Below are 11,929 nucleotides of genomic sequence, written 5' to 3' on the forward strand. Positions count from 1 at the left end.
GGATTGTCAATATGTGAGCACACCTCAGAGTTGGTTGCTTTCCGTACCGAGGAATAATCACATGCAATTGTCTTTTCACTAGCAGTACAGCACGGTGAAACTCTAAACAAACGGACCTGTACAATGGAGTGGGGAAAACTTTAATCTTTATCATTGTTAATCATTTTGTAGGCAAATATGAGCATGGGATTAGTAGATAAGAAATGTAAATAATGCATTAAGAGTGTAAATGCTTGGGAAAATGCATCAAGTCTTTCCGAGAGCGATTTAAAAATAACTAGCCTTTTCGAAAAACACATGTAGTATTTTATGTAGTAACCCATAAATGCATTAAATGCAACTCATTGAGCTGATTGGTTTATTTGTCAGTCATATTGGTTCCTCACTGAACAGACGTCACAAAAATATTTTCCTCGACCTGATGATTCTCGCGATGCTTTTCCTGCGCACATGCGCAGATCCAGAATAAACAGTCACTCCTTTATAAATTTGCATGAGAATATCGTGTTTTTTCCCGACCAGTACTTTTTTAATACCGAATAATATTTCGTCGAATTTGCAAGAATGCCTCATTTTTGATAGCTTATCATAATTCAGAAATTTTTGTTCGATTTCAGCTGTGCAAAAATACTGCTTAACACGGCACACATATCTTTAAAATTGTTTAAAAATATTGGAGGGAAAACGTCGAAGATGGATTTAAAAAAAAAATTCAGTGCAAAAAACACGAAAAAGTCATATTTAATATACTTATCACCAAATGAGGTATATCGACCCCCAGTTGATCTGAATTTTAATTAAGCTAAGTATGTAGAAACTAAAAAAATATAATAGGTAAAAAAAGTTTAAGACAGTCACTTCAAATATCAGGATCGAACGTCGTTAAATGGAAGTATGATTGTATTCGATTCAATAACTGTCAAAGAAAGTGGGCGCTTTAGATGGCGATTCGACAGGAATAGTGGCTCATAAAAAGAATAAAAATATATCATTGATTTATACATTTTTGTAAAAAACCTAGGCATTGACTGTGTCGTAGGTGAATGTAAAATGGGAAAATATTCAGTTGAATATGTTTGATTTTATTTTAATATGGACCTGAATATAGACGTACAAATCAAATGATGCAAAAATCGACAATTTTATAGCCGTTTTTCATTAATTTCATTGTTTCTGGGTCTTCTCTCCATAAATTTTAAATGCGTTATCAGTGTATTTTTAAACGTAAAATTTATTCTAGTTGTTAAATAAATGGAGAGGCGACCCAGAAATACCAAAATATAAACTTTTCCCATTCATTTTCTGACAGAAAATTGACAAAGTCCAATTGTATAGGGCTTTGGCTTTAAATGGGGATTTAAATACATAATATGTATAGTGGCCCTGTAGTACATTGGTTTGTCGCTGGATTTTATCCACGTCGTAGTTGCATTTTAGGTTCGAATACAGTGATTTTATTTTAATTATTTTTTTTCTTTTTGCTTGAAAATTTAGATTTAATAGAAAACATTACTACTTGAATATTAAAAGTGGCAAAGTATGTTTTATAAATTATTTTACATTGTTTTATTTTTCAGTGCGTTCACATTTTGTCATTTATAGTGCTAACGTTCCAAAAAAGAAATGAACATACAAGAATTTGTACATACAAGGTAACTGGTGATGAAAAAAATTATTTAAATATATCTAAAAGAAAAAAATAATAACTTCGATCGTTCTGTTACATTCAATATTTTCTGTGCATTTGAAAAATGAGCACAACAATTACATAGTGTTAGACTTCTATTATTTATATTTTATTAAATGTATCTAGCATAGATAATTTATCTTTCATGACACCTTTTAATTGAAAAATAAGTATTCACAAATAAACAAACATAAGATAGAAATTCATTTCCATGAAGTATCTAGGTTCATTGTATAAGACATGTAAATGACATGGTGTTTGGACATTTAAATCTCAATTGTTTCGTGTCAGTGATTCCTGCCTATCTTGTGCGCCCACTTTTTTTAGTGTACATAAAATCTAAAATATAAATTCAAGTCATTACGTCACGCTAACTTAAATAGTAAATCTTAAAATTAACTTCCACATACCAATTTGTAAGTATTTTATTCTAGTAGTTCTTCAAAGAAAAGAAAACCAAACCAAAAACATTATTAATATCCCTGAAATTTTCTTTCCACTCCCTAACGTTCTCCTAGGATTCCTATGATGTCGTTGTCCATCCACTCTCAGAGTTCCCTGACTATCCTGTCCACTCCCGTTCGTCCCCTGTCGTCCCTTTCTACTCTAACTTCATCTTGTCGTCCTTTAACATTTATTTTGGCCAAGAAAAAGATTTAAAATATATTCTTTTTGCAAATTGGGAGTGACAATGCCATTGACTTGAAAATTCTCAAGTTTTGTAAAGTTCTAAAGTATTAATTGTTTAAGTTTTGAAGTTATTCGGAAAAATCTAACTGCAAACATTTGATTCCGAAAATAAACATAATAAAGTATATTACCAAATGTGAAATTAAGCCAGGCTGTACATGAATTTATTTCATAAACCTTTTATTATATTTTTTCGTTTTTTTTTCATTTCTTTATCGTACTACTTTGAAATATATTTTAACGTTATAGCTGATTATGTAAAAGAACTAAATTTAAATATTCGTGAGTAAATTAACAAATCTATGCATTGTACGTAATTTTCTTCATGCAGAAAATATCTTTTACAAACGGTGTTCCATAGTTAGGAGAATTTAAACAGAAAGGAAGTTGATAGCCTCAGTCGAACTTGAGAATTTCTTTTAAATGGCGAGCTCAAAGAAAGAAACCCCTGTCAATGAACAGGAGAATGATACATGCCACTGTCCAATATGTCTAGAGAAGGTAAGAAAACCGAAGTATTTGTCGTGTTACCACACCTTTTGTGAGGCGTGTATTGGGACTTACATTTCAAGTACGGCTACACATAAAGAAAATGAAACATTAAAGTCAATCGAATGTCCCGTGTGTCGTACGTGTATCAAGGCGCCGAGGAATGACATTTCAGACGAGGAGTGGGCATCAGAACTACCCCAGAATAAACTCGTACTAAGTGTGTCTGTAGATCCCGAGCAAGATGAAAATAAATATTGTATGTTTTGCAAACGACTGGAGAAAAGCGTTTCTGCAAAATACTGGTGCAAAGCATGTATGGAAGCTATTTGTGAAGATTGCAGATCATTGCATAGAGCTGTGCCAATTCTGCAGAGTCATAAAATTTTAGATATCTCCAGCATAAAGGAGATGAATAATGATGTTGAGATAGAAGAGTCTTGCAATTTGCATGAAGGGAAAATACTCGATGTGTTTTGCCACGATCATCAAGAGCTATGTTGTAGTGTTTGCCATGTCAAGCAGCATAAATTGTGCAAGCATGTGGACACAGTTGAAGATATTGCTTTTGAGACAGACAGAAATGCGATGAAAAACATTGCTTTAAAATATGCTGATCTGGAGAAGGTTCTCGAATATATGCTGTCAGAAAACCTAAATAAAACAGAAAAACTCAATACCCGAAAGCACGAAATTTGTATGAACACGGAAGAAAAAGTTGAAGAAATCAAATCTCTAATGGAGAATGCACATGCAAAGTGGCTTAAACGATTTGAACAGAATCATGCTGATTCCATTGGAAACATTGAAATTGCATCTGATGAGTTGAAACGTTTTTCCACTACAGTTCATGAAGTTAGGATGATTCTTAACTCAGTGTTAAAATGTGGGTCTTCAAAACAATTAGTCATAACAAATCATAAACTGAAAAAGCAGATTTCTGATCACATCAATCGTTTAAGGTCTTTGGATGTTTGGAATTTTTCTGAAGATTACAAGCAGCACAACTTGGATTTTTTTGGTCAGATTTCCAAGACAAACGAGTTTGAAGACGTAAAACTGACTAAACAACAATCATGGATAGTGGAGAGAATTATGTGTAGTACTCCAGAAAAAATTGATGAAGACAATATTATACAGAGGAGAAAAACTATGGCTAGAAAAGACTGGATGAACGTTGGCTTTAGAAAATTATCACAAATCAACGATTTGCCAGAAAGAGTATTTTATGGCTTGTTTATACATGACACAAGAATACTGTTATCTTTGACTAGCCCACCTTCGCTGAAGATTTATGATATCAGTAATTCCACTGGAAAATGCATACACACTGAGGTGTGTCAGGATAAACCATATGGTCTTTGTCGCTCCGGATTGTGCTTGAATGAATTATTTGTTTCTTTTGAAAACTTCATCTGTCATTATCGAATTGAGTTCAACGGAGAAAATGCGATTTTTTTAAAACTTGGAATAATTCAGTTGAAAGAACCCATGATAGCTATATCCCGTGGACCAACAACAGCGTTTGCTGCTAATCGTTCTAAGACGATGATCTGTTCATTGAAGTTTTGCATCAATCATACTTCTACATATTATCCTAATGAAGCAGTGCCCTTTGTGTCCTCATCGTTGATATCAGACTGTCATTGTTTCATAATGGATGATATGTTAAAGGTTGTGGATAAGAATAACAAAGTGATTTTTGAAGGCCCTCGAGATTCAAATCTCAGGGGACTCACCTTTGACCTTCAAGGTAATATTCTAGTTTGCGATATGACATCAAAATTAAGACAGTTTAAGCATGGAGAAGGGGAGAGTAGGGATATTAGCTTGGCAGACATTACCCAAAGTTCCAATGTAATAATGCATCCGACAGGAGAAAAGATAATAGTATTAGACAATTGCCAGAAAGGCGTTGTTTACCAAGTATACTAAAACATTGATTTGTCGCAATGCTCAAAATTGTGAAAAAGGAACGGGAGGCTAAATAGCTCACAAAAACTCTTTTCGCAGGTGTTATGCTGCAATATATTTGATATTTCAATGAATAATAAACATATATATGGTACTGAAATACACACTGTGTTATATTATTTTAGGTATACTCGTTTATCAGTCATTCTACAAAAAAACAGGACCGATTAAGATTTTTCTATATGTCGCTTACAAATATACCGTTCTAATATCTTGAATATAAATTTTATGATCGATTTCAATCGAATGTACCGTTCACGGTAATTCAGTCGCTAGAGCGCTCGCTCCGTGATCGGGAGGTCGCGAGTTCGTATCTCGGCCGCGACTGACCTAGTCGTTAAAATTGGTAGCAACTGTTCATTCGCTATGCGCTCGGCACTTGAAGTGAAAGTTGCGGGTCCTTCGGATGAGACCTTAAAAACCGAGGCCCCATGTCAGCGGCAGGCGTTAACACGATAAAGATCCCTCACTGCTCAATGGCCCTGAGTGCCGAGTAAAGGTCAAAATTTGAAGCCCTTCACCGGCACACGGTGACATCTCCATATGAGTGAAAAATTCTTGAGAGGGACGTTAAACAATATACAATCAATCAATCAATCGTACGTCTGAACATACACACATTGTGTGTGTGTGTGTGCAGTTAAAGTTTCGACAAGAAAATAATGTAATGTTGAAAAACGAATTCAAATGCAGATCTTCATGTCGCTTCATTTATTTACAATTTCAAGATGGTATTCTCAGCTGTAAAAGAGTCCCAAACAGTTTGCAATAAATGTCAAAAAAGTTTTTTTCATCCTATATAAAATGAAATCAAATCACTTCTCGCAAATAAATGCATGAATCTTCTTTCATGCGAAATCATTGCATGTCGCAAAAAATCAATTAACTTCCGTAACCATTTTTTTTAATTTCACGAACAGAATGCAGATTTTAAAAAAGAACTGAAATTTATCTTAGAGTGACCACGGAACCTTATATCTTTGATTCAAGTAGCGAGTTAGCTATTATATACGATAATTACATTTTCGAAATAACAAAATAAATTACAGAAAAACTTGTCTCTCTTTAAATTTCAATTCCGTAACAGTATTTCAGAAAAGGACAAGATAGGGTAACAGCCAAATCTGGCCCCTTATTTGATATAAAAATCAGAACACTGTTAAAATAGTGATAGTTTGTAGTTAATAAATAAAAATGATGCTAACTTTAAGACAAGCACTTATTTTGATTGAAAGCTTACTTAGGAGCCACTAGAGGGTGCTGAAATATGACATTTTCCCGAATTTCCTCAATTGTGGTGGAATTTCATCACATTTGGCATACATTTCTCTTCGGAAAACATAGAGCACAAGCTTGCCTACCTGAGATTTTTACACAAATGCTGCATCTGATATCAGTTTATAAAATATATTAATTTGATAGATAGGCAAGCGTGTGCTCTATGTTTTCCGAAAGAAAATGTGCTGTAAAATTAATAGAAATTTGCATAAAAATGAGAAATTTCGAAAATTGAGCTATTTCCTGACCTCACTGTGACCCCTGTATATTCTAAATCCTAAAACCAAGACTCATTTTGTGGCAGGGGTGAAAACAGGTTTCCATGGATAAACTGTTGGATCATTCTGAAACACACCCAAAATCGGGGGCCAAATACTCGTCTTACCCTATCTTGTCCTTTTTACATTCAATGTTTTCAATTATTTTATTGTTTAAGGAGCAAAATGCTTCATACTTTTGTTTAATTTCCAAAAACAAGCTTTGATTTCAACTATCGCCGATAATTTTTAACCTTTATTGGGCTTTGTGGAATTAACTTCCCCTAACGTTACTTTCCGTAAATATATTTTTACCGAAATTTTAATTTAATTTTAATTTAATTTCAGAGTCATGCGAAAATTCATGAATTGTATTTTGGCGTTCCATACTGAACATTAGAAACAATAAATGGTCAAATTCAGCGTTATTTAAAAAATAATGCGGCTTGATCAAGCAATCCGTAACCGTACCTTAAAATCAATGTTTTATTAAAATCGTTGTAAAATTTGAACGATGCCAGATTTGTTGACACTTCTTTTTGTTAAGTTCACTGACATGTTTTTTTTAAGAGAATAATGATGTTCTGACACTGTTTTTTGAGACAATTATTGTATTATTTTTCAAATTTTATATTTTGAATTGGTCCATTTATCGTAGAATGACTGATATGCAAAGGATACCCTATCAAATATAAACATTGTTTCAATATTAATTCAATTTGTGAATTCTTCATTTTTTTAAATCTTTAATAAAGTTTAACAATTGTGTATGAAAAATACCAAATAACAAATAAATATTCCCGGGGAATGAATGTGGCTTTCGAGAAAAATAACTAAATGAAAAATATTAAGAACTAAGTGAGAAAAATATAGAATTCAGAATCAAAATTTAGTTACGAAAATAGGGTGAAGCAACTCCTGATATTTACCTTGATGCAAGGTTTGGCTCAGTAGAAGCCCAGACCACGGCTGTGCTCGGGTTTAAATACTGTTCTTAACAATAGAATGAAAGTGAATGTTAGCCGTAATGTGATTTGATAATAAATTTAGAAGTAATCAGTGTAAAGTCTCGAAATAAAATACGTTTGGAAATAAAAGATAACTCTCTTCCGGTATCACGAATAAACAAATTGAATACGAAGATAAAGAAATTACGTAAAGAAGTAAGTTAACCTTAAGTTAAATAAATAATGTAATGGAAATAATTCATAAATGACCGAAACTACCACAATATAATTATAAATATAAAATAGCCACATAAACAATAATATAAAAGATATCTTTCCTTCAAAGAATAGCAAGCAAAATGATCAAATGAATAAGCGAGCATCCGAAGATAGTGCAGATTTTTATAATTTGTTTAAACTATGATCCCTAGGGTGGGATTAGAATAGAAATTTCAACCATGGTCGTGCTAAAACTGTCTTAAATTAAACATAAAATTGAAAACAACAAACTCAATTCAAGCTCAAATATTAAAAAAACTATAACAACTTAAAAGTTGCATAGACTCAGATTTGAAGTTAATATTTTCTTAAATGATATAACCCAATATATATTGCAAAAGCAATTCATCTCGAAGTTTTTGAAACATCTGAGACTATTGAATTTCTTATCGGATTAATGATTGACACGTCCTTGCAATATCTCAAATTACGAGGGCTGTTCAATAAATAATGTCCTCGGTGCTCAGAAAGAAGTAAAAGACGATTTTCAATTATTTATTCTTCATGATTTTATTATTTAATCTCTTTTAAGTAAAATACATGTCCGTAGCATTTTCTATCCAATTTCTGATCATTTTTAGAACTCATATTTAGGTATGTCCCTCAGTATACTGGAAAATGGCAGATCCAATGATTTCCCGGACTTGTTTCTTACTTCTAAAAGGTATTTTTTCCAAGTCTGGAAATTGAAACAAGTCAAGAGGTCAAAGATCTTGCAAAAATTGTTAATATGAAAAAACATTAACTTTCTGTTTATCCCGAAAACCCCTTTACTCTTCAGGACATGCGGGTTTGGGCGCTGTCTTGAAGAAAATCAATGTAGAAAATTCCTGATTCTGGGTCCTTCCACTAATAAACCGTTTGATTTTTTGGCCAAAAAAGTGCTTTCTAGACTCCTCCAGAAATTAAACTGTCTCTCCGAATACGATTGTGAACAACATTACCACTAATGTTTAAGAAAATTACATATAAATCTGTCTTTGTGCTCTTGCATACCTGTGCACTTTTCAGACATTCGCCGTTTTTATCAAGTACATCTTATGGAAAATTTTGTTTTTAGGGTTTTAAGCGATAGATTAATGTTCCAATATCTGTTTGAAAATAAAACAAACGTAGATAACTACAATTACTGATATTTTAAAAAAATTAAAAAGACTTTTGTACACGCTGTCATTTTCACTCATTTTTCAAAATATAGGGTGACCTTTAAGTATCAAGCTTTTTTACCGCCAAACGTTTCTTAAATACAGTGTAAAATACCCCCGATGTGATGTCTATCAAATTTGCTATGTGTCTTAAAGTCAATCATACAGCATCAAATATTATTTGTTGAAATTTGGCGAACAGTACATGAGTTGTTATAATTTTTGTTGGCAAGGAGGGTACCCATTTTGGATGCCCATTATATAATTTTTTATCATTTAAATCCAACTGCTCTTTTGTCTATAAAACAGGCATTGGTTGCTCTAAATGTCACATATTTCGGTTAATATTTCTTTGGGATTTTTTACAAGTTTTACGGCAGCTTTAATGAAGCTTTTATTTTCACTCTTGTTTACTGATTCTTTACCGTTCATTTATAATGCAGTGTCTCGAAAAGCCCTTGTTTCACAGCTTCTCATGATGAAACTATGTGATGAAAAGTGGTCACATAAACTGTTATAAATTCACGAAAGATGCAATAATGAGAGAAAGTCAAGTTTTATGTCATACGGTATCTGTAATGTATGTCATATAGTTCAGGACATTATTTATTGAACAGCCCTCGTATAATTTCATTCTTAATACTTAAGAAAAGTGGCATTATTGTATATTAATGAAAATATATTAAAACTATAGTCTAAAAATTCAGGGTAAAATGTTCGAAAGGTAAACGGTTTAGGCCTTTCAACTATTTTTAAAATTGCACATATGGTAAAAAACATTGTATAGATAGATTTATAAGTACATGAAATTATCAAAAAAGATGATAACTTATGCATACGTTTAATTACATCATTAAAAAATTAATTATTTATAATTGACTTTTCCGATGTTGTGTTTAAAGACAGGTAACTCAGGTGTGAAAAATGGCCAACTTAGTGCCGATTTATGAGCTATCGTTTATAGGAATGATATATAGGCTGCTACAGCATTGGTATTGCTTTATACACAAAAGGGTTCCTTACATTGTTTTGTACACAAAAAGTACTGAACAAGAGAAAGAGCATGCCTTCACTCTTCCTGAAATGACAGGGTCAAATTAATGGGGAACAGACTATATTCAATAGTTTTAACTCTCTTTGACGATTATTATTATGAATTTAATGTCATGTTTTCTGTGTTCGCGCTTTTCGCTTCCTGTAAAAAAATATTAATATTTTTACAAGTAAATGCAACTTCATCTTATTTGTGTAGCACGAAGGGGAACGACCGAGTATAAAAATTTAATTAGGTTAGAACTGAGAAGGAGGGTAGATTTCAATTTTTATTTTAATTACAAATATTTAATTATATGCATTAAATGGTGTCCGCAACTATACAGTAAATAAGTTTAACATTGGTGCTACATTTTAAAACCACTGGAATCTACTGAGAGCAAAGAAACACTTAGGAAATGCTAAACAGTTAGATTCCCCGAGCCTACTCTAAACAAGTTTCAGCAGTGAGTTATCGTTCATAACACCTGCCCTTAGCGGCAGTTGAAAGGCCTACATGTAGTAAACGTGCTCATTGTAAAAAGGTCAGTCCGTGTTTAGTGGTGTGTACAGACTTTAACAATTGAACACACCAGGTAAATCGTAAACATTTACGATAACAGAGCGCTCTCTTGTCCTGTTTACAAAACCAATTTATGTTTCATGGGTGTATTTAATTTGTTAAACACTGTACAGAACACTGAACACTGACTGACCATACTAGTGAGGGGAGTTCTATTTATGAACATTTCTACTTTAAATTTTCTGGGAACGACTTTACTTTACCGGTCCCCAGAAAAACGCGCTAAAATGTAGTGTCGCCGAAGGCGACTTCAGTATATATGAGATCGCGTGAGCGATCGAAAAAAATTTAAATACAAGGTTTTTCGGCCTTTTGACCCCAAAATTGAATTCTACGGTTAAAAGTTTGGTTTAAAACTCTGTTTTTAAACAAAGTTTTCAACCTCGTTCTCTGAAAAAATTAATAAATATTGTTTATTCATGGAAAAAATCGACACAGAATTATTCTGAACGAAGTGCGTGCGGCGCATGCTTAGTGTCATTTCTTTTGGTCTTTGCCAATCTTCCATGTAAACAAACGAAGGAAATGCCTATGAATCTGATTTATGATCTTTGAAAAATTACAGAAACAACTAAATTTCTTAACTTAACTAAAAGAACGATTCACTAACCCTAATCCGTCGGATGGTATGCAAGGACTAGGACGTTCAGACGATATCTCCCGGGCAGATGCTAAACTAACCCTAATCAGTCGAATAATGTGCGAGGACTAACCCTAATCTCTTGGATGGACGCGGGACTTTCCCTAATCAGTCGAATACTAGTGCAAGAACTAACCCTAATATCTCAGGTGGGTGCAAGACTAACCCTAACCAGTCGAATAGTGTGCAAATTTAACCCATTTCAGTTGATTGACGTAGTTGTTACGTCATAGTCCAATGAGCGCGAGGATCTTGCGGATCTGGGGACCGGTAAAGTAAAGTCTACCCATTTTCTGTATTATAATTTTAATATTTTTCATTAATACACAACAAAATCGCCACTTTTCTTAAGAATTGAATTATAATTTGTGAAAGTCCAAGGATATGTCAATCAAACCCAACCAGAAATTCGAAGTTTAGATAACTTCGAGATGAAAAAAGATATTTATAATATTTTTTTGTGAAATGCGACTGTATAATATGTGTGGTAATATTAAACAGAAAATTTGGGAAAATATTAACTTCAAATCGGTGTCTCTGCATCTTTAAATTTTTTTTTCCGATAGGATATCAAAATCTGATTAATCAGGGAAGAAACAAAATTCAGTAAATACGTCAAATATTCAAAATGAAAAACAAACCTTAGTGTATCTTCGTGTTTACTTGATGTGGATATCAAGCAGAAAAGAAAACTTTTAATAGGTATATATGATTAGAATGAGTTTTCAAGAATCATAAAATTCACATCCAATGATACATTGTTCAATGTTGTTCAGACTTTGGCATTAGGCTAAATTAATTGTTTATGTATTTTAGTGTATCTTTGAAAGCTGTCTATTTCGTATTGGCAATTTAGTGGACATCCGGATTTTAGAAGGAATGCATAATAATTAACTATATAACAATAATTTATTAAAAAAAAATTATT

The 11,929-nt window shown here is 32.7% G+C and overlaps 1 protein-coding gene across 1 annotated transcript; it reads left to right on the forward strand.

Moving 5' to 3' along the window:
* Nucleotides 1–2,800: 2,800 nt before the first annotated feature.
* Nucleotides 2,801–4,801, forward strand: LOC134269271 (uncharacterized). Its single transcript, XM_062751471.1, has one exon. The coding sequence runs from the start codon at nt 2,801–2,803 to the stop codon at nt 4,799–4,801; it is 2,001 nt and encodes a 666-aa protein (XP_062607455.1).
* Nucleotides 4,802–11,929: the final 7,128 nt, after the last annotated feature.

The sequence above is a fragment of the Saccostrea cucullata genome, unplaced genomic scaffold, assembly GCF_032062105.1.
Source record: "Saccostrea cucullata isolate Sc308-1 unplaced genomic scaffold, CSIRO_AGI_Scuc_v1 ctg1018, whole genome shotgun sequence".
Taxonomy (NCBI): Eukaryota; Metazoa; Mollusca; class Bivalvia; order Ostreida; family Ostreidae; genus Saccostrea; species Saccostrea cuccullata.